Consider the following 26,361-nt stretch of genomic DNA (forward strand, 5'->3'; position numbering starts at 1 on the left):
CTGAGCATCCTCTGCTTCCCGCGCCCTCCTGGGAGGACGCCACGCTCACTCTCATTGTTCCAATGACCCAGAAGCTGGGCTAGGAGGACTGGCCGCGTTTTCTGGGCAGGGTGAGTCATTTCCGGTCACAGGCTCCCTCCCCCGGAAGTGAGGCCTGATGTAAACACCAGAGCAGGGCGTCAAGGCCCGGGAGGTCAGAAAGCCGGGCCGCGGGCGGCACCGAGAACTGGAGCTGGGATCGGGGACGCACAGTGTTCAGGTCAGTGCAGGCGGCAGGGATCTGGGGCATGGTCCCAAAATTGGTTGCGGTCTAGGAGACAAAGGGGTTTTTTGAGCAGGGGTTTTGGTTGATGGAAGGTATCTAGGACAAGCATCTTAAGTAGGTGCTGGCATTGGGAGGCGTATGAGAGTGGACTTGCACATAAGGGGTGGGGGAGCTATGTGTGAGGAATCCCTGGGCAGGGTTCTTGGGTGGCACAGGTCTTGGGATTGGGGGTCCCAAAGAGGAGGTCTTGGAAGTTTGGGGAATCTCCAACGAATGGGTCTTTGTGTGGGGGGGGTGGGGCATTAGGGAGTCCAGTGGAGGTGGTATGAAGAGGTGAGGGGGACATTTGGAGGGTGGGAAGAGGGTGTGCCTGGGCAAAGATTTGGGGAAGACGGGTGTTTAAAGGGAGTATGGGGACTCTAGGGCAATAATATTAGGGGAATCTGGGGCAGGCATCTTGCTGGGGGGATTGAGTAGTCCCAGGTAGGAGTTTTGGAAAGTCTGTGTCCTGGGCAAGGGTCTTGAGGCAATAGGGTCCCCTGGGGCAGGGTCTTGGGAAGAGGATAGGGAGTCTGGAGGAGGGATCTTAAGGGGTATGCAATTCCTGGGGGTAGATCCCAGCCAACCAATGTCAAAGTCAGGGATAGCAGAACACATGCAAGGGTATGTCCCAGGGGTGGGGCATCTGAGTGATAAGGGAATTCTGAAGTAGGGTCTTTAGGGCATACAGGGATCTGGGGGAAGGTCCAGGTTGTCCATGATTGGGCAGAAGTTAGCATGTCATGAGAGGGGTTGTCTGGAGGTAGGAATGGGATCCTGAAGGTATTTCGGGAAGCCTGTGAGGAGGCAAGGTGTGAGAGCTCGGGAGTGATAGAATAGGTTGGAGTAGAAGGACATGGAAGGAGAGACCCTCAGAATGGTGGACCAACCATAGGAGGTCTCAGGGCCAGGTCGGGGAGGTGCAGGAGGAGGTGGGTGCTTGAGCTCCCTTTCCCATTTATTGACAGGCAGACTTAGGTGCTAGGTCCAGGTGTAAGAAGAGAAGTGTATGGGGTGGTTCCAGGCTATGTTGGGCACCAAGATCAGGATTGGCTGGGGATAAAGAGGAGACATCACTGAAATACCCCCTACCTCATTATTTCCTGAGAAACAGTCAGGGCCGGGGAGTAAGGAGGAGGGGCAGGGGTGGTCGAGGTCAGAGTAGGCCCAGGTCAACCAAGTGTGAGAAGATGGGACTGTTCCTGGCCATGCTCCTTGGGGTCTTGGGAGCTTAGATGGAGACCCTAGGATTCTCCCCATGATTTTGTCTTCTCTGCAATACTACTGGGGTTAGGTAGCAGAGTGGAAGGAGGAAGAAGTAATCAGTTGAGGACAGGAGTTCTAGGACTCAGAGAACAGACCAAAGGACTCTTCCCAACCCTACCCCCATTTGTGTCCAGGGAAGTAATCCTGGACCATGACTCAGCAGCCACTTCGAGGTGTGACCAGTCTGCGTTTCAACCAAGACCAAAGTGAGAGAGGCTTGTGCCTGTGCCCTTTTTGGAGTTGGGGGAGGGAGAGAATGGCTACAGGTGGATGTTAAGCCCCTAGCTTCCAACTTGGGCATCCTTTGAGGCAGCCCGGATTCCTCCCATCCCCAGGCTGCTTTTGCTGCGCTATGGAGACAGGTGTGCGCATCTACAACGTGGAGCCATTGATGGAGAAGGGGCATCTGGGTGAGCTGTCGGTGAGGGAGGTGCAGTGGGCAGAAGGGATGGGTTGGGCATTGGCACCCACCCCTACTGACACCCTGGTCCTTGTTCAGACCATGAGCAGGTGGGCAGCATGGGCCTGGTGGAAATGCTGCACCGCTCCAACCTGCTGGCCCTGGTGGGCGGTGGTAGCAGCCCCAAGTTCTCAGAGATCTCAGGTAAGTGTCCTCATCCCATCCCACCCTTGGCCCAGATTCCCTAGAATCCTGGCCTCCCAGAGGCACTGGCAAATGAAGAGTAACTCAGAGTCACACAGTGAGGCTTACCAGTCTTGGATCTCATTGCTTGAGAAGCTTGGTGTTTTGTCTTCATTTAACAAACACTTGTTAAATGCCTCCTGTATGCCATGTGCTTACCTATAGAGCGCTTGCTGTGATCCTGGTGCTGTCCTAACCACTTTACATGTATTAACTCATTTAATACTCATAATAACTATGTGTGGTAGGAAGTATCATTATTCCCGTTTTTACAGATAAAGAAACTGAGGCCCAAAGAGGTTAAGTGATTTATCCAAGGTCATACAATCAATAGGTTTTAAAATCTTGGGGCAGTCTCCCCAGTGCCCTCTTGCTTTGAGTCTCAAGCACCATCTTGTGTTCAGGGTTTTTGTTTATCCAACTGGGGCATGGCAAGAGAAGCCCTAGGATTCCTCACAGAAATCTTCTGGAGGTGTATGGACTGGGACCCTGGAGGCAGAAATGGTTACCAATGGGAAGTTCCAGGCCTGGGTATGAGTCCCTGCTTGGTTACTAATGGATTGTGAGGTCCTTGGCCAGATAGCCAGCTCCTTTGAGCCTCAGCTTCCTCATCTGTAAATGAGTGTAACAGTTTTAAAACCTGTCTCCTGAGGAATCACAAGTGGTCATGCTGTGTGAGGATCACATGGGGTGCTAGCAAAAGGTTAAACAAGTGGGTTGAGGTCCCATGGGGAGTAGGGGTAGGTCTTGTGTCACCAGGGCTGCCCCTCACCCTACACGTTGGCCCCGACAACACACCCACCTGCCAAGCAGTGCTGATCTGGGACGATGCCCGGGAGGGCAAGGACTCCAAGGACAAGCTGGTGCTGGAGTTCACCTTCACCAAGCCAGTGCTGGCTGTGCGCATGCGCCATGACAAGTGAGCCTGAGGTGGACTGGGGGTGGGGGAGGTAGGAAGTCCCCCCAGCAGGTGAGAGGGTTCATCCTGCATGGGTACCCTGCCCTCTCTCACGACCATCCTGTGTTGTGTGATGCCCACAGAATCGTGATCGTGCTGAAGAACCGCATCTATGTATACTCCTTCCCTGACAATCCCCGAAAGCTGTTTGAATTTGACACCCGGGACAACCCCAAGGGTGAGAGGACCCTGAGATGCAGATGTAATGGCAGGAGGCAGTGGATGGGGAAGAGGGACATGCAGAAAGGAACTGGGAAAGAGAGGCAGGTGAGGGAGTCTTCATGGATATGCTCTGATGGGCTGAGACTCCCAGTGTATCCATCTTCCCATCCCTTAGTCAGTTCTCTCTCCCCACTCTTGGCCCTGTCCCACCCCTGGCTATCTGAGATCACAGAGCAAAAAGGCTCAGTAAGGACATTTGCGGGTATGCCAGGGATTCCTGGGCCTCCTGGGACTGCCACAAATGCATTGGGAGGTAGGTAATCTGCCTTGATGGTGGAGAGCACAGCCAAGGACAAGCCCCCTGTGGGTTCTGTGGGTAACATGTATCGTAGAAGGTTGAAGTCCAGCCTTTATCCAGCTCTGTCCATCTGAGACCCTGCCTGGCCCCATCATCCTCTTTACCAGCCCACTCTCCCTCACACCTTAGGGCTCTGTGACCTCTGCCCCAGCCTGGAGAAACAACTGCTAGTGTTTCCAGGACACAAGTGTGGGAGCCTACAACTTGTGGTGAGCTGTCCAGTGGGCAGGGATGGGTAGGTGGACTGGCTTTCCCTGTGGACTCTTGGCCACTTACCTCCTTACTACCTACTCTAAGCCTGAACCGCTCCTTCTACCATAGGACCTGGCAAGCACAAAGCCTGGCACTTCATCTGCTCCATTTACCATCAATGCACATCAGAGCGACGTGGCCTGTGTGTCTCTGAACCAGCCAGGCACGGTAGTGGCCTCGGCCTCTCAGAAGGGCACACTTATTCGCCTTTTTGACACACAGTCCAAGGAGAAACTGGTGGAATTGCGTCGAGGCACTGACCCTGCCACCCTCTACTGGTAAGCACAGGGCATGGGTGGTAGACCCTTGACCCCATGCCCAGCATGACATGTGGGCATCACTGCTGGTCTGTCTTTCAGCATCAACTTTAGCCATGATTCCTCCTTCCTGTGTGCATCCAGTGATAAGGGCACAGTCCATATCTTTGCTCTCAAGGATACCCGCCTCAACCGCCGTTCTGCGTGAGTACCTCCTGCCCTGCCCTGCCTTACCCCCATCATCCTCCTGCACATATACCACACCTGAGCTTAGCCAGTATTGCCTGCAGGCTGGCTCGCGTGGGCAAGGTGGGGCCTATGATTGGGCAGTATGTGGACTCTCAGTGGAGCCTGGCGAGCTTCACCGTGCCTGCTGAGTCAGCCTGCATCTGTGCTTTTGGTCGAAATACTTCCAAGAATGTCAACTCTGTCATTGGTGAGTAGGAATAGCCCTTGACTGGGGGTACTGCATGGGCGGAGGCCTGCAAATTGAACCTGAAAGAATTTTAGGTCATGGGAGGCCTGAGGGAGCAAAATGGATGGGTCACTTCCATCATCAGTAAGAGATGGCAAAGAGATGGGCAAAGGCCTGGAAGTAGACCGTAGGCTATGGGACACCTGAGAGAATTAGAGTGTGGCATTCGCAGCCCCTAACCTTTTCCAATCCTCCCCTCTCTTCCAGCCATCTGTGTAGATGGGACCTTCCACAAGTATGTCTTCACTCCGGATGGAAACTGCAACCGAGAGGCTTTCGACGTGTACCTTGACATCTGTGATGATGATGACTTTTAAGGACCCTGTGGGTTGTGCTAGGGACCTTCAATGGCAGATTGCAAAGCCTTTGTGGGGGTGGGAGTGCTGTGGAAGCGCCACCCAGGATACATTAATGGAGCGGGTGCCCACTTTGCACTCTTAAGAGCAATGCCCAAACAGCTCAGTTGCCCCAAGCACTTCCTGATGACTGTGTGCCTGCAGGGCCAGGCCAGGGACCCAGGGAGACAGTGGACCCCCTGGAGCTCCCAGCCTGAAGAAAACTATGGACCCAGAGTGGGTACCCTAATCAAACCTGTGGGGATTTTTAAAAAACTTCCCAGAAAGAGATGCTCTCTGATGTGATGAATATAAATAAAAGGCCCTTAATAGTATTTATGACTGGACCTTGGGAGTGGGGCCTAGAGAAGATGAGGCTGAAAAGACCCTGCAGGAGTTTCCTGAAAGGTGTGACCCTCTTGGACCTTGACGGGAAGGAAGTGGGATCTTGCTCAGGTTCTTCTGACAGTCTCTGCGTGTGCTTTAAGATCTGGCTACTGGGGTGTCAGAACAGCCAGCATCTCACACAACCGTCCCTGTGGCGCCCCCGCGTGGGGGTGGATGGGAATGTCTCGCCCCATGGCGCAGACTTAATTTCCCGGCAGCCCCCGCTACCATACAGTTCCGGTTTGTTGTTTGCACTTCCGGTCACGTGCATCGGTGCACATGCGCAGCCACTGGGTCTTCCTAGTAGCGGCTGCAGGGTCGAGACTTCATTTCCCGGTGTGCCTCGTGTTGGCGCGGGGTGGTACGGGTGTTGTAGTCCGACCGCTTCTCTGGTCCAGCTACAACGACAGGCAGGATGTCGGAGGTGCGGCTGCCACCGCTACGCGCCTTGGACGACTTCGTTTTGGGGTCGGCGCGTCTGGTGGCCCCGGATCCTTGCGACCCGCAGCGATGGTGCCACCGCGTCATCAACAACCTCCTCTACTACCAAACCAACTACCTTATCTGCTTCGGCCTTGGTCTCGCTTTGGCCGGGTGAGGGAGGGAGGGAGGCGCCGGTTGGCCGGGGATGCCCACTGGCATGGAGGGTGGGCCCGCGGGATTTTTAGAGGGATGCAAGACCTTGAAGGGCGAATTCAGTAGTATGAGGAACTGAGGGGGAAACTGGGTGACAGAAGCTCTCGAAGAGGGCTGGGCCTTTGCAAAGGTTTGGGGACAGGTTGGGATGGGAGCATCGGCTGGAATAGGTCCTGCGGGGGTAGGGTTAAGTGTGGATCTGAAGATAAGGAGGGCCTGAAATTGGGACATGACTGCCTGAGGGGTGATGGGACCAGCTTTAGGTGGCCTTGAACAATTTACTGCAGAGACAGGGGCTGGACTTGGTCAAGTTGAAGAGTGGACTTGTGGAGGATCTGGACTTGGAACCTGGCTATAATTGGAATGCTCCAGGAGCAGGTACTAGTTGGGAAACTTGAGTCATGAGCAAGGACCCAAGGATGGAAGGCCTGAGACGAGGGACAGATGGAGAACCCGGAGGAAGGACTTGGTCAGGATTGGAAGTTAAGAGTGGTACTGAAAGCCTGGAAGGGGTTCTAGCAATGATGGAGGGATGAATCTGTAGGAAATGGGAGCCTGGAGGGGGAATTTCAAGGAAAGGAAGTCTGGAAGGGACTCTGGGCCTGGGGAGTGGGAAATGTATGGAAATAGGACCGGAAGAGGAATTTGCAAGGGCTGGGCCTTTGCAAAGAGTGGGTTTGGGATGCGGCTGGAGTGGGTCTTGCGGCGTGGGGGCGGGGGGCGGGCAGGGTCAGAAGGAAAGAGCAGGGAAAGGCTGCGAGTCTGGGTGTGTGTGTGTGGAGGGGGGTTGCAGGATGGGAGGGTCTGAAGCCAGAAATCTCAGGAAGATGGGACTGTAGGATTGATTTAAAAAAAAAAAAAAAAAGGATCCACAGGGGAGCCCAGGGCTCCCAGAAGTTAGAAGACCTGAAGGGTGGGAACAGGGCTGGAGGGAGTATCTGCCGAGCTGGAGGATCCAGAGCAGGGGTAGAGGTGGGAACAAACCAAAGCCCTTGGGGCCCATCCAGGCTTTGGTGGACGGCGGTCTGGGAGGCCCTCTCCCCGCCTGCCCGGGGGCTAGCTTAGTTCCATTGTCCCCACAGGTACGTGCGGCCGCTGCACACCCTCCTAAGCGCGCTGGTAGTGGCGGTGGCCCTTGGCATGCTGGTGTGGGCGGCTGAGAATCGAGCCGCCGTGCGCCGCTGCCGTCGCAGCCACCCAGCCGCCTGCCTGGCCGCAGTGCTTGCCATCGGCTTCCTCGTTCTCTGGGCCGCGGGCGGCGCTGGCACCTTCCTGCTCAGCATCGCCGGGCCAGTGCTTCGTGAGTCTTCACTACCCTGAGATAACCGGGAAGACAGCCAGCGCTCGCGAACGGCGCCAGGCCTGCCCTACCCCGGTTCTTGGGCTGAGAGGGGGCTGGGATACCCGGCGGGCAAGGCCACACCCCTCCTTTATAAAGCGCCTTCCCTGGCTTTGAGCCCCTCTCTGGGAACGCCCCTCTTACTACCCGCCTTTCTGGGCGTCACTGCTGGTATGAAGTGCTTTCCGCCGGCCACGTCCCCATTGCTGTGCACCCTTCTGGCCACGCCCCTGTTGTGAAACGTATTTCTCCGCCATATTAGCAGGGTTCGGAGGCGACCTGGCTACCGACCATTCCGTTGGTCTGTCAGTGTTCCAGTTCCTTTCTCTGGCCCCCCATTAGCTAAAGGCAGATGTCCCATCCCACTGACCCCACTCCTCTCGGTATTGCCCACAGTGATCCTGGTGCATGCGTCACTGCGCCTGCGCAACCTCAAGAACAAGATTGAGAACAAGATCGAGAGCATTGGTCTCAAGCGGACACCAATGGGGCTGCTACTGGAGGCGCTGGGACAAGAACAGGAGGCTGGATCCTAGGGGCCTGGGATCTGTACCCAAAGGCGTGGAGAATGCCATCCCCACCCCAGCCCGAACCCAGAGCCCTTTCCCAGCCCTTAAAATAGGAGCCTCCCACCCAGTTCAAAAAATAAGACAACTGCAACCCTTTCCACAGGTCCCAAACTGGGATATTCCCTCATACACATCCCCACCTCCCATTTTAGGAAACCAGAGTCTTCCCAGCCCTGAACTTGGACCCAGAGATACATCCGGCCCAAAACTGAGGGTTGGAGACCAGAGCATCCATAGCCAACCTCAAACTCTAGGCCCACACCCCCAACCCCAATCTGGGACCCGTCTATCCTCCATGTTCAGTCCCAAAGCTGGAGTCTGGGACCAAGGCATTCTCAGATCCTGAACCCTGAACCAAGGCTTTTCCAGACCGAACCCCAGCTTTGAACCTAGGATCCAAGTGTTCTCAACCCCCATCAGGGTAGAGGATTCAGGTATCCTGACCCCATTGAACCCTTGGTCCCAGGTGACCCCAACACTCACCAGTCCCACTTGTCTCCCTCCAGCTCTGCTTAGGAGTTCTGCCACCCCCCCCAAAAAATTCCACAGTGACAAGGACCAAGGGGTGAGGTGGGGTGGTGTGGGGGTAGCCCTAACCAGGAATGGGGCATATATAGCAGTATTGCTGCAACAATAAAGGCTGTTGCATTGCTCAAGCCAATTTGGGCCTCTTGGGTAGTCTGTGTGTTTCAATGGCCAGATGCTTTTCAATTCTGCTGGAGACTTTTCTGACTGAGTCTGTCATATATGTGAGCTGAAAACACTAGCTTTCAGTTGCTTTCTCAAACCTATTACCTCTGGAGTGGCGGGTTTTTTTTTTTTTTTTTTTTTTTCAGTGCTGAGCAGCTTGTGGGATCTTATTCCCTGAGCAGGGGTTGAACTTGGCCCTCCAGCAGTGAAAGTGCAGAGTCCTAACCACTGTTCCACCAGGGAATCCCTAGAATGGCATTAACACACAAGATAGTTAAGGGCAAGGAGTGTTTGCTGCCATCATTTGTATCTCTAAGGGCTCTTGCCTAGGAATCTGGGCATGGACAGCTGAAGAAGTTGCCCCACATCGCAAAGCAAATAAAACCAAAGCAGATTACGTTATCAAAGGCTGTTTCCACAGCGATATATATATATATATATTTTTTTTCTTGTTAAAATATGTCATCTTAGGTAAAGATGTGGGCCCCCAAGGCAAGGCAGATAGGGAAGCAATACATGGGTTCAGTTTACACATTTATTATAGAAATCCCCTTCCAATGTGGGTAGTGTTTTGGGTCCAGATCCATTGGTACAAAAAGAAAAGTTTTCACACCAGGTAAAGGGGGTAGAGGAACCCCCAGCTTCAGAAAGTCACAGAAAGATATCATAGAAAACACAGCTTGTGTGGATTTTTTTTTTTAAAAAGTGGTGGATGGAAGGAAAGCCAGGGAAGATGTGATGGAGCCAGTGGCAAGACGTCACTTGAGGATTTCATTGGCATCTACTAGATGCTAGGTTCCACCACCGCAGCATTCCAGGACACACAACACCCAATAGCTCTGCCCTTCGGTCCTCCTGTGGGGCTTCCCGATTGGGAAGAGGGCAGAGGCTGCCACCAAAGGCTGAGCCATCTGATTCTGTGGGCAGAGGCAGCGGGCACAGACAGACAAGGTCTGGGGCACCTGCAGGCACCCCTGGGGAAGGGAAAATGAACCCAAGCCTCCCACCCAGACTTCAGTCCTTCCACACGTGGGCAGAGACTTCATTCCTTCCAAATGTGGGCACCTCTGCCAAGAAAACATTGTCCCAGTGGGTGGGTGGCAGGGAGTTCTGTTCACATCAGTCTCCTGACTGCCCTAAATTGGGCCCCAAGACCCTATCTGGTCCATTTTGTGGAGGGGGCTCCTGAATGGAGCAGGCTGGGCACAGGGACAGGAATGAACCCAACCAGGATGAGATCACAGTTTCCCTTTTTATAAAATGTCAAGTGTTGGGGGAAGACAGTGAATACCTAAATCACAACTGTAAACAGAAATGGAGGAAGGGGCTTGGAGTCTCCATTACATCACCTCCTCTCTTTTAAGCTGGAGGAGGGCCCCCCAGTCCCCAGCACAGCATGAAAGGAGATGCAGGGTGTCAGACACCATTATGGGCCCACGGGGAGCCAGGGGCCTTGGAAGATCAGGTTGGTGCCCACCTCCAGGAGGGACAGCAACCCTATCCCAGGGCTCAGCGAGGTCAGCTGTGCGCTCCCCAAACTGGAGTCTTGCCCAGGCCAATAAGGGGCATGTCAGAAGGGGTCAGACCAGTGTTCCTGGGGTCTGGGGGTCAGAACCGGAGGACTGCTCCCCCTCTAGCGTCAGGTCACTTAAACGAGCGCTCAGCTCCGGGGGGTACAGGAAGTCCGCGTAGTATCTTTAGAAGGGGTAGCAGGAATCCAGAAGACAGGGTGGGAAGACCGGACAGAGGAAAAGACGGACAAGACACAGAAAGAGGAAAAGAGGCTCGTTAAAGAGGTGGAAGCAGGCACAGGAGAGTACCTTTAGGCTCGCAGGTGCGGGGCGTGGTGAAAAGAGGAAGAGAAAGGTGAGGGGCACAGGACAACCCTTCCTCCCAGCACCCTAGTTTCAAGGCTCATTTTCAGCTGACATGCACTGGCTGTTCAACTCTTACAACTCTTGAATAGTTCGGTGAAGAACTGCTGCTACCGGGGCCCAAGATACCCCTCCGCCGAGACCCCACAGATTAACGCGGGTCAGGCAGGGCCCAGGGACCACAGGCCAAGGCTGCAGCTACTTCTTTCGTGGTCCCTGTCATTAGCTACCATGACTAGCTGCTCCCTGGCCTGGACACCTTTGCTATCTGCCTCAAGAGACCCCTACCCATCAGTAAAAACACCCCCCATACCTGCCGGAGACAGGGGGCGCCGTGAAACTCCTCGAGTGCGGGAGCGGCGCCTGGCTGGGGGCCCCGTACAGTGCCTGGCCCACCTCATAGCAGCGGGCATGGAGGAAGGGCGGGTGCTGCGGGCCCATTTGGGGGAGCCCAGGCCGGCGCTGGGGCCCCGAGGCCAGTCCCGAGTTCCGGATGTACCAGTCCCGCAGCCCCTCCAGGGCAAGGTTCTTGTGGCCGCTGCGCTCACCGGCCGGGGGGATACGGGCGGGTGGGGGCATCCACAGCAGAGGGTTGGGATGCGCCTCCAGGCCCTCGGCGGCCTCCGGGGGCAGACCACAGGGCTTGGTGCGGGGGGCACGGCTATGGGGGTCCTTGCTGCGGAGGAGGGGGCTGTTGCCGTCAGCTGCATACACAGGCGGTGGGCCTGGGAGCATGGTGACGAGCCCATCCCGGCGGGAGAGGGGTCCTGGAACCTCAGCTGTGGGCAGCAGCTCCCCCCAGCCTGTCCCGCCGCCCCCGCGAGGCAGGCCCCGGTCCAGGGAGTAGTCCAAGAGGAAGTCCCCACACACGGGTGGGAGCCGGGGGGCCCCGCGGGAGGCCGGCGCGGCTGAGCTGGGCCGGGCAGCGCGGGGAGGGTCTGGGAGGCCAGCCGTGCGGGAGGAGAAGGCGGGGATTGGCTGGGGGCGCTCATATAGCACCTCACTGCTCTTGCAGACTGGGGGACCGGTGGCAGGGGGAACCAGAGGTGCCGGCGGGGAGCCAGCTCCCCCACCCGCTGCCCGGTCCACCAGCAGGGCCTCGGAGCTATTGCTGCGGCGGGTGCGAGCTGCGAAGAGGGAGGTGCGGTCGGAGACAGGGTCCACCCGTGGGAAGCCCATCTGGGAGTCCTGGCTGCTGGACCACTGGCGAGAATGGAGGCCTTCGGGTCTAGGGGCACAGAGGTGGGGGTGATGGGAAAAGGGTCAGAAATATCAGGCAGATGGGATGAGTACCCTCCACCTCCCCCCACCAACACATGCCTCTCTGGGTCATTTTCACACTCCAAAACGGGCCCCGGACTAGAAATGGGACTAGAAATAGGGTGTAAAGGCATTAGGGAGTGGCACATAAAGAGCAGCAGAGGTCCTAGCCAGGACTGGGGAGCAGAGGGGTTGAAAATGTATGGGGGTGCCTGGGGCTGTTAGCTCCGAGGGAGATGGAAGCAAGGGGCTCCAGAGGAAATGCTAGCAGGGGAGGACACTATTCATAGAATGCAAGCGTCACAAGGATGGGGACTTTTGTTCACAGCCTGGAAAAAGTAGGCACTTGGTAAGTACATTATTTGTTTAAGGACTAGGAGACTACCATGGTTAAAAGCACGGACTCTTGAGTCAAATTTGTCTGGGTTCAAATACCGGGTCTTTGGTTTACCAACAAGTTAGTTAACCTCTCTGTGTCTCAGGTTTCTTATCTCTAAAATGAGAATAATGGCATCTACCTCACAGGGATGTTGTGGTAACTAAATGAGTTTGATACCAAGTAAAGGACTGATTCCTAGCAGATGGTAGGAATGCAGCACATGTTAACCAGAACTCATTTGTGCCTACAGCCTCTTCCAGAGAAGACATTGATATGCCTGTTTCACAAATGAGGAGACCAAGATTCAGAGAAGGGAAATGACTTGCCCAAAATGCACAGAAAAGCCCATACTCAAACTTTGATGCTTCTGCCCCAAATCCCCACCCTCTTTCTCCACCAAGACAACTCCTATTCACCTTTCAAAGCCCAGCCTTTCTTTTCTTTTTTTGGTCAATTAAAAAATTTATTTATAATGTGATGTTACACATACATATGTATGGAATATTCCAAAAGATATTTTACCTATATTTCTTTATCATGTAATAGGATGCATTTTGAACAAAAGTTCTGAAGCATAAACAAAATTCTTGCTTTTTCATACAACCTACACAGAAAATCAGAATAAAACTGATGGATTCAAAGCCCAGTCTTTCATGTCCTACACTCTTGGAATCCAAATACTCTCCCCAGTACCCACTGTGAGAACTACCAGTTCCCTCCTCTGGTCCTCAAACTCACCCTTAGAGTCCACTTACTTGCAGAGCTGGGGGCCAGCGCCCCGGGTGAGGACGGGAGTAGCAGGCACACTTCGCCCCTCAAAACTGGAGGCACTCCTGGGCAGTGAGCGTGTAGGGCTAGACAGAGACATGCGGGCCCAGGGTGGGGGTGGGGGCCAGGTTAGAGACCGTACCTCCCAGCAGGTCCTCCTGCCCACCCAGGCTCAGCCCCCACTCCTGGCTCTGTGGAAGGAGTGGAGGGGCTCACCCTCACCTGGTGGGGCTGGCCACAGAGTTTCGCCGGCCCTTCAGATCCCCATAAAGATCGGATGGGGGTGGTTTCCATGGGGTTCGCCGCTCAGGGCTGCCCCCAGAGACTGCCCGCAGCTGGTCCCAGGCCTTGGGCGGTGAGGGGCGCTCAGCCAGAGGGAAGCAGCCACGGGGCTCCTCTGAGGGGAAGGGAGAAAATGGTGGAGGTGGGGATTCAATGGGAGGGTTGTGGACAAAGCAAAAGGCAGGGGCTAGGGAGGTAGGGAGGTGCAGAGGGCTAAGCAGGACAGGACAGGTGGAGGAGGAACCAAGGAAGGAGGGCAGGAACTGGGGCTGATGGGAGGGACAGCCGGGAAGGTGGTGAAGTGAGGAAGATGGGGGCTCCACCAGAGGATGGGGTGTGACTAAAGAGGAGCTGAAGAGGGAGGGCAGGGGCAATGCATCAAAGAACGGGAGAATTTAGGGGACAAGGGTTCTCACCATTATCGTGGCTGGCCCCAGACTCTGAGAGGGAGCTGCTCTCCGAGTGCAGAACTACGTCCTCTACAGGTGAAAAGGGGAAAGCCAGGCTGATCAATGCAAGGCCTGGGTGCCACCCCCTTACACCACTGGACCGTCTCCTCCCCACCTGGTACACTTGCCAAGAATCCACCTTTACCTAAATCCAAGACCACCAGGGGCTTAGTCCCTCACTTTTTTTTTTTTTTTTGGCTGCCCTGAGTGGCATGAGGGATCTTAGTTGTTGTGACATGTGACAAAGATCAAACCTGTGCCCCCTGCAGTGGAAGTGCAGAGCCTTAACCACTGGACCGCCAGGAAAGCCCCTGTCCCTCACTTTCCTGAGGCCTGTTCCCAATGTCTCCACCCTTGCCTGGGAGCAGTCTACAACAATTCCTCTCACAGCTAGGGCCCCCTAAGTCCTGCCTACCTCCCCCAATCTTCACTGGCTGCTCATCCACTCCACCCCTACCAGGTCCCTTAGCCAGTGCCCACCTTCCCGCTCTCGTCGGTGGGATAACAGGGCCTGGCTCACCATGGCTGAGCTGAGCGAGGCGCGTGCCCAGGCAGACTCCCTGGGTGGTGATAACGGCTCCTCCGGTGGACAGGGGCAGGGGCTGGGATGGCGGGAGCCCCGAGAGGCCAAGGCGGGCCCGGACCTCCCCAAGCTGCTCCTCCAGCTCGTGCAACCTCCGAAGGGCATCTGCCTGGACTTGGCGCCGGCGCCGGCGCTGCTCGGCACTGAGCTCGGGAGCCAAGGCCAGGCGGCGGGCAGCTGCGGCGATCTGCTGCTGCACAGACACCTCTCGCTCCAGGGCCTCAAGCGCCAGCTCCTGCAGGGCCCACCCGAGAGGGTGTGACAGGACCAGATGTTGGACATAGAAATGCCAGGTGCCAGGACCAGGCGGTGTCAGAGCCTGGATAGGCTGGGGGCGGGGCCTGCCCCTCCTTGGGGCGCCTACTGCTCCTCTGGGGGCAGGGTTTGTGTGCATTAGAGCTGCACCTGCTCATCCTTCTGGGGCAAGGGGAAAGGCTTATCGTGACAGTTAGGGACCAGCATCTTCTCTCAGACCTGGAAGCCACCTCCCTTAAGCTCCTTCCCTCCCTACCTTGAAAGTGAAAGGTGCTCAGTTGCGTCCCACTCTGTGACCCCATGGACTGTAGCCCACCAGGCTCCTCTGTCCATGGGATTCTCCAGGCAAGAGTACTGGAGTGGGTAGCCGTTCCCTTCTCCAGGGGATCTTCCCCATCCAGGGATGGAAACCAGGTCTCCCACATTGCAGGTGGATTCTGAGCCACCAGGGAAGCCTTCCCACCTTAGTCTCTCCTTTCCCTGGCCACAAGCCCCTCTCGGCTTCCTCCGGGATTCTGTCCCACCCCCACCTTGCTCGGCGTGCCCATCAGCTCACCTCGGCGGGGCACAGGGAATGGTGTGCTGGGTTGGGGTGTGGTGGCGGGTAGGCGCGGGCTGCAGGGGGGCGCCGGCGGACCAACTGGGGTCGTTCACCAGGCTCCAGTGGGCACTCGGGAGGCAACTGGCCAGTCAGCTCCTGGGTGGGGTCAGGGGTTGGAGACTACCAAGGGTTAGTTGGGGGAATGGGGCAAAGCAGTCATGACACATGAAGGTACAGAAGTCCGACTAGGAGCCCAGCCCTGCTCAGAGCCCACACCTGTTATTTCTCTTCCTCCTCCTAATTCTCCACCAGGTGGGTGTGTGGCACACTCTCTGCCCCTCCGTGGCCCAAAGCCCAGGGCCGGTGGGCATGGGAGGCAGGGAAGCCTGCTTTGGAATCCAGAATCTCACAGTTTTTATAAAGGTGACACCATCTGTATACTACATATTATATGACACTCCCTTCAGGGCCTAGGCTGCATGCTCTGAAATGCATTACCGTTTCTGGCAAACTGTGTGGACATTTGCAGCAAGAGAGGTAAATCAAAACTATAAATCAGCCCATGTCACTTCTGGTCAGGTTTTACTGCCACGTTTGGGAAATAACTTGTCTTTGAGGCTTTTCTTCTTCCTCTTCTTTTTTGGATTTCAAATTGTTGATAGGAGATTGTGGTAAAATATTACCGTGTTCGAAGACACCCAAGCTGAGCTTTGGGGAATCTCCAGCTCAGACAAGTGGCTCAGTCTGCCTACCTCGTCCCTGCTCCTCACCCCCACCTCCCCCCAACCCCTCCACCCCCTTTCCCCACCACAGACGCCCTTAGATTCAGGCCCTCACCGCCTCCTGGAGACACACTTTCCGTAGCTCCTGCAGTTTCAGGCTCAGGGCCTCCTGCAGCGCCCGCTGCCGGTCGAGCAGACTCCGTAGACGCTCTGACTTCATCTGGGGGGCAGCCTCTCCAAACAGGGCAGCTGGACACAGAGGGAGTGAAGATCAGGGGGTGGTGGGGCATCCTGGAGCAGCTGTGGGGTCAGGGCCCACTCTTTCCCACACAGGCGAGTGGTAACTCAGAGCAGGGGAGGAGGCAGCAGGAGGGGGAACCAGACACCGACCTGAGGCGTTGAAGGTGGGAGAGCTGATCAGCTGACCTTTGACTTCCATCCTGAAGCTGTCAGGATGCCGTGACTGATGGCTGGACAAGGCCTAGCAGTGATGCAGGGGAGCCACTGGGGATCATCCGGCATGCGCCCCCACCCTCCACCCCTACCCAGGTTCCCGTGCCCCAGCTGTGAATAAGGAGAACCCTGACCCCACCCACCTGCTTGGGCTGCCCTCTCAGATTCTGTGCCAATGTCAAGGCCCGGGTACCTCGGTTCCCTTCCCATTGAGTGGGAGCACAGCAAGTGGGGAGCTGGGCGGACTTACAACACCTCCTCAGAGGCCCATGGGCCACCGTCAGGAGTCTTGCCTGGGAAAGGAGAATTAATGGTACAGATACAAGCAACTGGAACAACAGTGGGCCTTTATTAACCACCTGGGGGCCTGAAACAGTTACCTTATATGTCACATTTAATACTCACAACCACCCTGCGATGGCAATTTCTGTGATCATCATTACCTCCATTTTAGAGATGAGAGTAAGACACGAGAGATGAAATAATCTGCCTACGGCTAAGGATGCAGCCAGGCCCACCCTCTGGTCCAACACTCTCCCTCCCCAGAGGTGCTGAACCTCACAAATCCCTCATAACCTCTCTGCCCATCAGGGTTCCAGGCCTTCGCGCAGGCTGCGGCTGCTGTCTGGAGTGTACTTTCCCCTCTGGCCACTCCAGCCCCTGGTTCTCTCTTATATTCTGGGGCTTCAGTGTGACTTCCAGAGGTGGGCCCCCACACTATGTCAAGACTGTGCCTCCCTTGTACCTTTATGAGAACAGAAAATGTATCAGTATCTCTGGCATTCAGAATACTTCCGGGTACACGGCAAGTGCTCAGGGAGTGTCTGCTGGGTGAATAAACGAATGACTGCAAGGTCTGTGAGTTGCTCCTTGTCCCAACTCCATCCTGTGGCCCTGGTGCAGCAGCAAAAGTGTTCGCTTGGCCGCAGGACCCATCCAGCCCCACCCAGCATGCCAGCCTGTCCCGCACAGGCATAGGGAAGTCACCCTGCCAGGACTGGGAGTGGCAAAGTCCACAGCTGCAGATAACAAGCGACTGCCTCCTTCTCTGCCCCAGACACCCTGGCTGACCATGGAGCTGGCCTTGGCTGGTTGCCAGGCCTGCCCTCATCCCTTCCTCTGGAGTTTGCTCCCTCCCTCCCACAGCCTGCTCAGTCCCCAGCTGGGCAGCTAGGTGACATCACCTCCCACCACCTGGTCTGACCTCGGCAGCAGGCAACTGGGAGGACCTCCTGAGGCTACGGAGGTTCCATCTCTACCTGCCTCCGCCATCCCCAGCTTGTCATTACGTGGTGGCCGGGTGTGGAGAAGACCCAGGCAGCCTTGGTGGGGTGGGTTTAAGCCCCTTCCCCATGTGTATCTTGGAGTACATGGCCAAGCTGCTAATAGGGTGCCAGCAGTTTCTCAGCGGGCCTCTCACCCACCTCTTAGGGTCTATGCCCCTCCAACAAAGCAGGGGTTCCTCATCCTCAAAATCAGGGGTGGGGTCAGTCCCTAAAGCTATTTTGCACCTCCAGGCAACAGCTGCCTTCCAAGATCTGACACTGTCTGGCATGGCAGGCTTTCCTTGAGGTCCCAGCTTAGATTCCTCTGCTCCTTGGCTCCAGGGATTCCTTCTTCCCCAGCTCCCATTTGGGTTTGAGGAGGGTTCCCCTAAACCTTCCTTAACCCCAACAGGAGCCTCAACTCCTCCCCAATGGGCCCGTTCACCAGGATGACTCCTACATCCCACACTGGGCTGCTTCATCTTCCTTCCATCTCCCTCCGCCTTTCTTCCCTGGGAGCTTGTAGAGCTTGTGGCATCCTGGAAGTCCACACGGGGTCCAGACAGGAACCCTGACTCCACACCCTGTCAGCCTGACCTCAGGGACATAGCTAGGGCCTGAGTCATGGGGTCATCAGGCAGGTTAGACACAGGTCAACGCCCCACACCCCCACACTCTCACACCCGCTCCCAAGCCTCTGCCTCCACTCGCCTACCCTCTACACACTGGCCTGGGGGCCTGAGGCAGCCCGGTTCCCACCCAAGGATGGTGAGAAAGAGGGGATCCCAGTAGTTCCCTCCTCAACACACTCCCAACCAGCCCCTGGGTCTCCCCACTGGTGACCCTGTGTCCCTGTCCTATCTGAGGATGGGCTGCAGCGAGAGAGCTGCAAAGGGCCCCCCCACACACACCCAAAGGCGGCGGGCCCAGCAGGTTTTTCAGGTCTGCCCTTCTGACACCACAGCGGAGAAAGAAATTCCTGGCTGTAATGACTGTTTACAACCAAGACACCTCACTTGGGTGGCACCCCAACACCCGAGTGGGACCCCCATTTCTACATCCTGCCATCGCTGGAGCAAATGACAACTCCTCATGTATTGGACTGTTCCCCACACTGCCCAAAAGGATCCCCGGGGGCCCCCTCTAGGGGAACAGATAGGGGTGGTGGGCAGACAGGTGTGGAAGGCAGTTTCTCAAAACCCCAGTCTACGCTTTCCTAGGGGGCTGAGCCCCGGGTTGAAGGAGGGCAGGGGCTATCCCGGCAGTGGAGGAAAGGGGACAGGAAGTAGCGGGGAGTGGAGAAGGGGCACTCTTCTGTTAATAGGGTGCCAGCCTCTCTTCTCCCCCATCCCTTCCCCTCATCCACTTCCAGCAAGGACCTGGCTTTATGCCAGGAAAGGAAATTGGACATTTTAGGCTTTGCCCCTTTAGCCAGGCCCTCCTTCCTGGTTGTGCCTCTCACACAAACCTTGCTCTCTCTGGCAGGAAACTTCAGGATACCCATGCCCTTCTCCCCTCACCCCTCGCCCATGGTCCCACTGCTCCCGGGTGCTCACCAGTCAGAGAGGTGCTGTGGGGTGGCCTCAGGTACCTCAAAAAAAAAAAGTTGCTTCGACCAGGCCCTGATCCCGCTGGTAGTGGCAATAAGTGGTGAGCCCAGTGGCGGAGGTCTAGGCCACCTCCCACTAGGTAATGGCCCTGCCTACCTGGCCAGGGACTGGCCCAGCCCATACCTTTTAACCCTTGCCTGCCTGACACCAGGGCTTGGGTCACCCTTAAGAGCTGTCTTGGAGTCATATCTCACCCGGGAGTCCAGCATGGCCAAGAAGAGAGCCTGGACCTCCCCCCTTACCCTGTATACCTAGCAGAGGACCAAGGAGGAAGGGCTAATGGTCGTGGGAGTGGTAGCTGCTTCTGGCGCTGCCCAAGTGACCAGATTTCAACCCTGCCCACCCTAGGAGCCAAAGGCTGGAGGCCTGGGGAGAGGCTAAGAAAATGGAAGGACTTGGGTGTACACTGGGTGTGTGTCTCTTGTGGCAGCACCCATCACTTTCTGGAGACCCTTTACCCTTTCCTCCCCAGGCGAGGCAGGTGTGGGAGAAGGTCAGAAGGCAATTCCCACCCTCGTTGAGGTAACAGTTTCCCAAAGTGGGACAAACAAGGTCCACTTTTCTAAGAGAGACCATGTCTCAGGACTCTACAACCTTCTGCAGCATCACAAGAAATCATCCCAGCAAAGGGCAGAAACACACCAGTGGTTTAACCATCCCCCCCGCCCCGACCCCTACACACCCGAGAGGATGGCACAGACCCAGCTCCACAGAGCCAGCTTGGAGAGATGAAAGCGGGGGGGGGGGGGGCCCACACAGGTGAAGAGGCCCAACTCTGATCACAGAGGCCTGAGAGCAGCTACAATCAGAACTGCGGGGGCGGAGTGCTGGATTGCAGGTTGACAGAGGCAACTCCGGCAGGGGAGGAGGAGTGGGGGCAGTTCACGCTTCATATCCAGGCTGGGTCTCCCCGACCCCCTGGGGCATTTCTGGCTGGGAGTCAAGGAAATGGGAGGCTATCAGTCTCTGCGATGGACCAGACCGATGGACCGACTGTTTCCCCTACACCACCACCTGGGCTTTGGGCCTGCCCCAGCACACCCCACACACATCCTGAGCTCCATTAGGGACCATCTGCTCTGTGACCTCAGGGCCCAAGCCCAGCCCAGGCTCCAACAGCAGCCCATGCCCTGATGTGAAAGAGCAGAGTGAGGAAACCTCCCTCCCCACTTGACAGGTGGGCCAAGGCTGGAAAGGAACTTGCTCTGTATCAGCAACGCCCCATGTGCACGCTACAGGCCTCCTGCTACCCTGCCCACCTTTCTTCCTGGCTGTGAGATTTCCGGCATGGGCCACAAAGGCCACTTTCATCACCCCGCTTCTCCCTCCCTTCACTGCCTGGGGCTGATGGAGGCAGAAGCCACAAGCTGGGCAGCTGGGTGTTGGTGGGGAGTTGTCCTCTCAGCCATGGCCCCCCACCCCCCATCTTGTGAGACACCAAGGATGCTCGGAAGGGGGATGTTTATAAAATCAGGGCTGAGAGGGACAGTGTATCTGGCCGGAGATGTAGACTGAGTCTCAAGGCTTAGGTTTCCGCATCTGGAAAACAGGTAAATGGCGCAAACACAACGGAGGCCAAAATAACTTTGGAAGACACTGCAAAATGCAAGGAAACTCACACCATGTCATTCACAATTGCTAATAACTACATAAGAAACTTAGGCAGAGGTGGGTTGGGGCGAGAGCAAGGAGGGAAGAGCAGGTAACTGGGGCTCTTGGGAGAGGCAGGGCAGAGTCACCCACACACGTCATTGGCCTGGTCCATGACTTTTAACAGCCCCCACAAGACAAAGATGGGCACAATAAAGGACAGAAATGGCATGGACCTAACAAAAGCAGAAGATATTAAGAAGAGATGGCAAGAATACACATTAGAACTGTACAAAAAAGATCTTCATGACCCAGATAATCAAGATGGTGTGCTCACTCACCTAGAGCCAGACATCCTGGAATGTGAAGTCAAGTGGGCCTTTAGGAAGCATCACTATGAAAAAGCTAGTGGAGGTGATGGAATTCCAGTTGAGTTATTTCAAATCCTACAAGATGATGCTGTGAAAAGTGCTGCACTCAACATGCCAGCAAATTTGGAAAATTCAGCAGTGGTCACAGGACTGGAAAAGGTCAGTTTTCATTCCAATCCCAAAGAAAGGCAATGTCAAAGAATGCTCAAACCACCACACAAACTACCACACTACCTCATCTCACATGCTAGCAAAGCAATGCTCAAAATTCTCCAAGCTGGGCTTCAGCAGTAGATGAACCATAAACTTCCAGGTGCTCAAGCTGGATTTAGAAAAGGCAGAGGAACCAGAGATCAAATTCCCAAAATCTGCTGGATCAAGAAAAAGCAAGAGAGTTCCAGAAAAACATCTATTTCTGCTTTATTGACTATGCTAAAGCCTCTGACTGTGTGGATGACAACAAACTGTGGAAAATTCTTCAAGAGATGGGAATATCAGACCACCTGACCTGTCTCCTGAGAAATCTGTATGCAGGTCAGGAAGCAACAGTTAGAACTGGATATAGAACAACAGACTGGTTCCAAATCGGGAAAGGAGTCTGTCAAGGCTGTACATGGTCACCCTGCTTATTTAACTTATATGCAGAGTACATCATGAGAAATGCTGGACTGGATGAAGTACAAGCTGGAATCAAGACTGCCTGGAGAAATATTAATAACCTCTGATATGCAGATGATACCACAATTATGGCAAAAGTGAGGAAGAACTAAAGAGCATCTCGATGAAAGTGAAAGAGGAGAGTGAAAAAGTTGACTTAAAACTCAACATTCAGAAAACTAAGATCATGGCATCTGGTTCCATCACTTCATGGCAAATAGATGGGGAAACAATAGAAACAGTGACAGCCTTTATTTTGGGGGGCTCCAAAATCACTGCAGAAGGTGACTGCAGCCATGAAATTAAAAGACGCTTGCTCCTTGGAAGAAAAGTTCTGACCAACCTAGACAGCATATTAAAAAGCAGAGACATTACTTTGCCAACAAAGGTCAGTCTAGTCAAAGGTTTGGTTTTTCCGGTAGTCATGTATGGATGTGAGAGTTGGACTATAAAGAAAGGTGAGCGCCAAAGAACTGATGCTTTTGAACCGTGGTGTTGCAGAAGACTCTTGAGAGTCCCCTGGACTGCAAGGAGATCCAACCAGTTAATCCTAAAGGAAATCAGTCCTGAATATTCATTGGAAGGACTGATGCTGAAGCTGAAACCCCAATACTTTGGCCACCTGATGCAAAGAGCAGACTCAGTGGAAAAGACCCTGATGCTGGGAAAGATGGGAGGTGGGAGGAGAAGGGGACGACAGAGGATAAGATGGTTGGATGGCATCACCGACTCAATGGACATGAGTTTGCGTAAGCTCTGGGAGTTGGTGATGGACTGGGAAGCCTGGCGTGCTGCAGTCCCTGGGGTCGCAAAGAGTCAGACACGACTGAGCAACTGAACTGAATTGAGAAGACAACCACCTCTAAGCCACACCCCAGTGGGGACCTGAGCCTCCTGTGGCCTCTTCCTGTAGGGCTAGCAAGTGGTGGGTCTGGGATTCAACTCATCTCTGCCACTGCCCGGCTGTGTGACTGCTTGGGCAAGTCACTCACCTTCTCTGTAACTCAACATCTTCATCTGTAAAATGGGGGTGATGACAGCAGTATATAACTCACAGGGTGATTGTAAGCATGACATGAGCTAAGACATCCAAAGCTTGCTTGGGACAGTTTAGGACAGCCTGGCCCATGGTAACCGGTCAATATGCACATGTACTATGTCATACATAATTGTTTCTTCCCAGTCCAAACTCAGGAATCAAATACACACACACACACACACACATTTCAGCCTCAAAACCCTCCCTACTTGCCACCCAGATATAGAACCCTCTCTACTTGCCAAACGAGACATATTTGAAACAGAGCTGTTTTTCCTCATTATCCAGCCTCTCCCTACTCAACATCAAAAATGTAGAAACCAAATATATTCAGAAAAATTGTCTTAACTCTCACTATCCAAATACAGGAAGTGAATGGACCTTGATACATTTCTGAGATAGGACTCACTCTCTGAGCTGTCCTTTTCCTTTTTCACACTTTCCCTTTTCCTTTTTCTCACTCTCTGAGTTTTCCTTACTCACCAGGCAAAATAACAGGAACCAAACATATTTCTGTAACAAGATGCCCTTACTATCCCAATCCTTGCCACTGGAGCACAGGAAAGTTAGTAGATCTGAACATCTTTCTGAGTTAAAGCCATTATCTTTCACTACCTGAACTCTCCCTACTCACTCTGTAAAATGCTAAAACAAAATACCTTCAGATAACTTAGTATGTTTCACTGTCTGAACTATTCAAACTCTCCTCTCAGAACTTGGGTACCAAATACACTAGGATAGTGAGAGATGTTTGTGTTGTCATTAACAGGTTTGGATAAATGAAACAGGTCCATTATTTCATTATTCAAACTATTCTCTATGAGAAATACAGGAATAAAACAGAATTGAACGACATGTTATCTCCTCACTACTCAAATTCTCCTTGTCTGTCCTCAAAATCAAGGAGATTCAGACAGTGAGAGAACTTCGTATTTTTTCTTGTTATTACTGTCACTACTGGATGGGCCTGATTCTAACAAAGACCCCCACCACACACCCAATACACACAGACCTTCCCACAGAGGTAGGATGGACTTAGCATCAAGATTTGTATTGCTTCCTGCTGAGAGGAAAAGGATAAACTCCTGCTTGCATCCTACCTCTACCAAGCCCTGAAGCCTCTGGCCTAGAATGGACTTTTTTCAGGCCAGGAAAGCAGGGATCATTGCGCCCAGGATCAAGACCAGGAGATGGGGATAACATGACCTAGAGGACTCACATCAGCCCCCAACCTAGGAAGGTTGGAAATATGACCCAGACTTCACAGACTCCCAGAGAGTCACTGAATAATTTAGGGTGCTCTTTTCACACTTGGGGAGTGGGGGGGGGGGCACAGGAACAGTTCCATGCCCTCCTGGGGCAGGGAAAGAAATGCAGTTTCTGTGTGAGATCACTGGGTGGGGGATGAGAGAAATCACATGTGAAAACTCCCTCAGTCGCAGGGGGCCCACAAGGTTGTTTGCTATTTATTTGCTCATGCTAAGAAAAGCTTCTGGGATGAATTTCAGAGATAATCGGTACAGTGGAACCTCCAAGTTCAAGGGGAAGGTATAATGGGACCCCTGTCCTTCTGGATTCAGAGATGGAAAGTGGATGTTACGAAGAAGGGAGATCTGAATGGCATGGAAGGACATGGTAAGGGGCAGAATAGGGGCCTGGGGTTGGGACAGGATGAAGGGACAGAACAGGAAGGAGTATAGGGAACAAAACAGAATCAGAGTCATTGTAGGATGGAGGTCAAAAGATAAGATGGAGGAGGAGCCAGGACACTGGCCAGAGAATGGGATAGAGTGAGGTTCAGGACAAAGGCCAGAGAAAAAGTAGGGACAAAAGAGCAGGACAGGGATCAGGGTCAGTATAAAAGGGCAGTCAGAAGACATGATGGAGGACAGGCCAAGACAGTAGTCAAGGAAGAGGGTAGGGAAAAGGGCAGGTTCAGGATGGGGGTAAGGAACAGGAAAAGATCTGGACAGAATGAGGATAGGAATGAGGACAGTGGTGGGCCTAGGGAAGACAACGGGAAACAGCATAGATTTGGGGGCAGGGGCATGGCAGGAGGCAAGAGGGAGAGTCTAAAGGTGATGGGCCAGGATGGAGTTCAGGAGTCAGGAGGGGGACCTGTGGGAGAAAGTAGAGAAGTCAGAGGTTGGGAATCAGGACAGACCTGGATCAGACTGGAGTTTAGCAGACAAGACATGACTGGTAGGGGTCCAGAGACTGGGCTAGAGTTTAGGGAACAGGCATGTGAAGCATCAGGACAAAAACTGGGGTGATCAAGACAAGGCAAGATGAGCTTCGGAGATGGAACAGGGTCAGGCAAGGATCTGGGGTCAGGTCAAGGATGCTTTGGGGTCAGGACTGGATTTAGGGGGGCAAAACAAAGGTTGAGGATCACGCCAGGCCAGAATATGGTTAGTCAGGGGTCAGTCCAGAGGTCCTTGGACCAAAACTGGCAGGGGTTCCAGATTAAAAAGATGTAGCCAGGTAAGTCAGTGGTTGAGGAGGAGACCACGGAGTCAGAGGTCGGGGGTGCGAGCGCAGGTACATCGCTGGTCGGCGTTTCCGGGCCTTCACCCGACCCTGTCTCCTCTTTTACAACCCCAAGCCGGCTTTACTCACCTAGTGTCCGCGCCCGCGGCGTAGGCGGTGTCCGTGCAGGCAACGGTGGAGGGGGGCTCCCCTCCCTCGCTGCCCCCAGCTCGTCCCCGGGCTCCTGCCTACTCCCTTTCCGCGCCCTGCCCGCGGGCCGCGTTCGGCCGCGCGACTGTGAGCCGTGGGGGCCAGACTGGGGACGGGGGGAGGGTAGGAGAGGAGTACCCGCTCCGTCGCGGGCGGTGGACCCCGGACCCCCACCTTCAACTCGGGTCGGTCGGCTCCCGACTGCACCTCCACCTCCACCTCCGCCGCTGAGCGCGAGCCTGGAGGGGCGGGGTCGGGGGGGCGGGGGGGAGACGGGGGGCGGGGCGCGAGACCACAGCAGCGGCGGAGTCCGAGTGCGCAGGCGCAAGTTCGGGTCTTCGATTTTCCTGCCCTGGGAGCGCCAGGAGCGAACCAGCTCGGAGCGCGTGCGCACACGCTTTCTCGAGGCCGTGGCGCTTTCTCATACCAAGGCCACGCCCCCTCAGTGATCAGACTAGTGTCCTCTCACCCCAAGTCACCCCGCGACGAACACCCCAAACCTCCTTCTGTCAGCCGCCAGCACACCTCTGAATTCCCCCAACTGCCCTCCGTGCCCCAAATGCACTCCAAATCACATTTCACGTCTCCCAAATTGTATCCCCAAACTACTGTCCATGGATCCCAAAGCAGTACCCCAAATCTACCTCCCTTGAACACCCAAGCTGCACGAATAAGCTACCCTCCAATACCCCAAATTGTTCCCGCAACCGTCCACAATCAGCCCTGAAACCTTGAGTGTCCAAAGAGCACTTCCAAATCACACTCATCTCCCCCGATATGCACCCAAAACACCCTGCATTGACCCTAAACCACTCTCCACGTACTCTTCTAACCGTACTTTTTTGACCCCCAGATGGCACTCAAGCCACTCCAAACACTCTCAACTACCTTTGAATGTGAACTTCACCTGCACCCCAAATCAATTCCAACAGTCACCAGCTCTAACCCCAAAC

General features: G+C 54.7%; 3 protein-coding genes across 18 annotated transcripts; 2 read left to right on the top strand and 1 right to left on the bottom strand.

Annotated features, from left to right (window-relative positions):
* The first annotated feature begins 141 nt into the window (after positions 1 to 141).
* Positions 142 to 5,355, top strand: WDR45 (WD repeat domain 45). 4 transcript variants are annotated; one of them, XM_061136091.1, is made up of 11 exons: positions 142 to 259; positions 1,705 to 1,776; positions 1,906 to 1,980; positions 2,070 to 2,174; positions 2,952 to 3,132; positions 3,255 to 3,349; positions 3,821 to 3,900; positions 4,013 to 4,221; positions 4,303 to 4,404; positions 4,491 to 4,636; positions 4,883 to 5,355. In XM_061136091.1, the coding sequence occupies exons 2-11, from the start codon at positions 1,722 to 1,724 to the stop codon at positions 4,990 to 4,992; spliced, it is 1,158 nt and encodes a 385-aa protein (XP_060992074.1). In that variant the 5' UTR covers positions 142 to 259; positions 1,705 to 1,721; the 3' UTR covers positions 4,993 to 5,355. The 4 variants fall into 4 exon arrangements, with proteins under 4 accessions (XP_060992074.1, XP_060992075.1, XP_060992076.1 ...); XM_061136092.1 differs by having other exon boundaries at positions 2,958 to 3,132; XM_061136093.1 differs by having other exon boundaries at positions 2,973 to 3,132.
* A 338-nt stretch (positions 5,356 to 5,693) lies between these two features.
* Positions 5,694 to 8,602, top strand: PRAF2 (PRA1 domain family member 2). Its single transcript, XM_061136095.1, has 3 exons — positions 5,694 to 5,991; positions 7,116 to 7,333; positions 7,769 to 8,602. Exons 1-3 carry the CDS (start codon positions 5,813 to 5,815, stop codon positions 7,906 to 7,908), a joined length of 537 nt encoding a protein of 178 aa, XP_060992078.1. The 5' UTR covers positions 5,694 to 5,812; the 3' UTR covers positions 7,909 to 8,602.
* Positions 8,603 to 9,152: 550 nt separating this feature from the next.
* On the bottom strand, positions 9,153 to 25,654 carry CCDC120 (coiled-coil domain containing 120). 13 transcript variants are annotated; one of them, XM_061137949.1, is made up of 11 exons: positions 19,019 to 19,738; positions 16,354 to 16,490; positions 16,135 to 16,225; positions 15,860 to 15,993; positions 15,038 to 15,178; positions 14,164 to 14,461; positions 13,611 to 13,673; positions 13,135 to 13,309; positions 12,900 to 12,998; positions 10,819 to 11,733; positions 9,153 to 10,326 (listed from the first exon to the last, which is right to left on the bottom strand). In XM_061137949.1, exons 2-11 carry the CDS (start codon positions 16,405 to 16,407, stop codon positions 10,212 to 10,214), a joined length of 2,085 nt encoding a protein of 694 aa, XP_060993932.1. In that variant the 5' UTR covers positions 16,408 to 16,490; positions 19,019 to 19,738; the 3' UTR covers positions 9,153 to 10,211. The 13 variants fall into 13 exon arrangements, with proteins under 13 accessions (XP_060993932.1, XP_060993928.1, XP_060993924.1 ...); XM_061137945.1 differs by adding an exon at positions 16,943 to 17,021 and having other exon boundaries at positions 9,153 to 11,733; positions 16,448 to 16,490; positions 19,019 to 19,732; XM_061137941.1 differs by adding an exon at positions 16,943 to 17,021 and having other exon boundaries at positions 9,153 to 11,733; positions 16,391 to 16,490; positions 19,019 to 19,731.
* Positions 25,655 to 26,361: the final 707 nt, after the last annotated feature.

Source organism: Dama dama, chromosome X, assembly GCF_033118175.1.
Source record: "Dama dama isolate Ldn47 chromosome X, ASM3311817v1, whole genome shotgun sequence".
Taxonomy (NCBI): Eukaryota; Metazoa; Chordata; class Mammalia; order Artiodactyla; family Cervidae; genus Dama; species Dama dama.

Bases quoted from the DNA above. Each gene is read 5' to 3' on its own strand.
- WDR45 (XM_061136091.1), top strand. From the start codon at position 1,722: ATGACTCAGCAGCCACTTCGAGGTGTGACCAGTCTGCGTTTCAACCAA. The intron at 3,901-4,012 runs GTGAGCTGTCCA...CTTCTACCATAG, and splicing joins GTGGGAGCCTACAACTTGTG to GACCTGGCAAGCACAAAGCC. The intron at 4,222-4,302 runs GTAAGCACAGGG...TCTGTCTTTCAG, and splicing joins GACCCTGCCACCCTCTACTG to CATCAACTTTAGCCATGATT.
- PRAF2 (XM_061136095.1), top strand. From the start codon at position 5,813: ATGTCGGAGGTGCGGCTGCCACCGCTACGCGCCTTGGACGACTTCGTT. The intron at 5,992-7,115 runs GTGAGGGAGGGA...TTGTCCCCACAG, and splicing joins CTTGGTCTCGCTTTGGCCGG to GTACGTGCGGCCGCTGCACA. The intron at 7,334-7,768 runs GTGAGTCTTCAC...TATTGCCCACAG, and splicing joins CATCGCCGGGCCAGTGCTTC to TGATCCTGGTGCATGCGTCA.
- CCDC120 (XM_061137937.1), bottom strand. From the start codon at position 19,259: ATGACTCCAAGACAGCTCTTAAGGGTGACCCAAGCCCTGGTGTCAGGC. The intron at 15,179-15,859 runs GTGAGGGCCTGA...GACCCCACCCAG, and splicing joins AAGTGTGTCTCCAGGAGGCG to GAGCTGACTGGCCAGTTGCC. The intron at 13,310-13,610 runs GTGAGAACCCTT...CCTTCCCCTCAG, and splicing joins TGGGGCCAGCCACGATAATG to AGGAGCCCCGTGGCTGCTTC.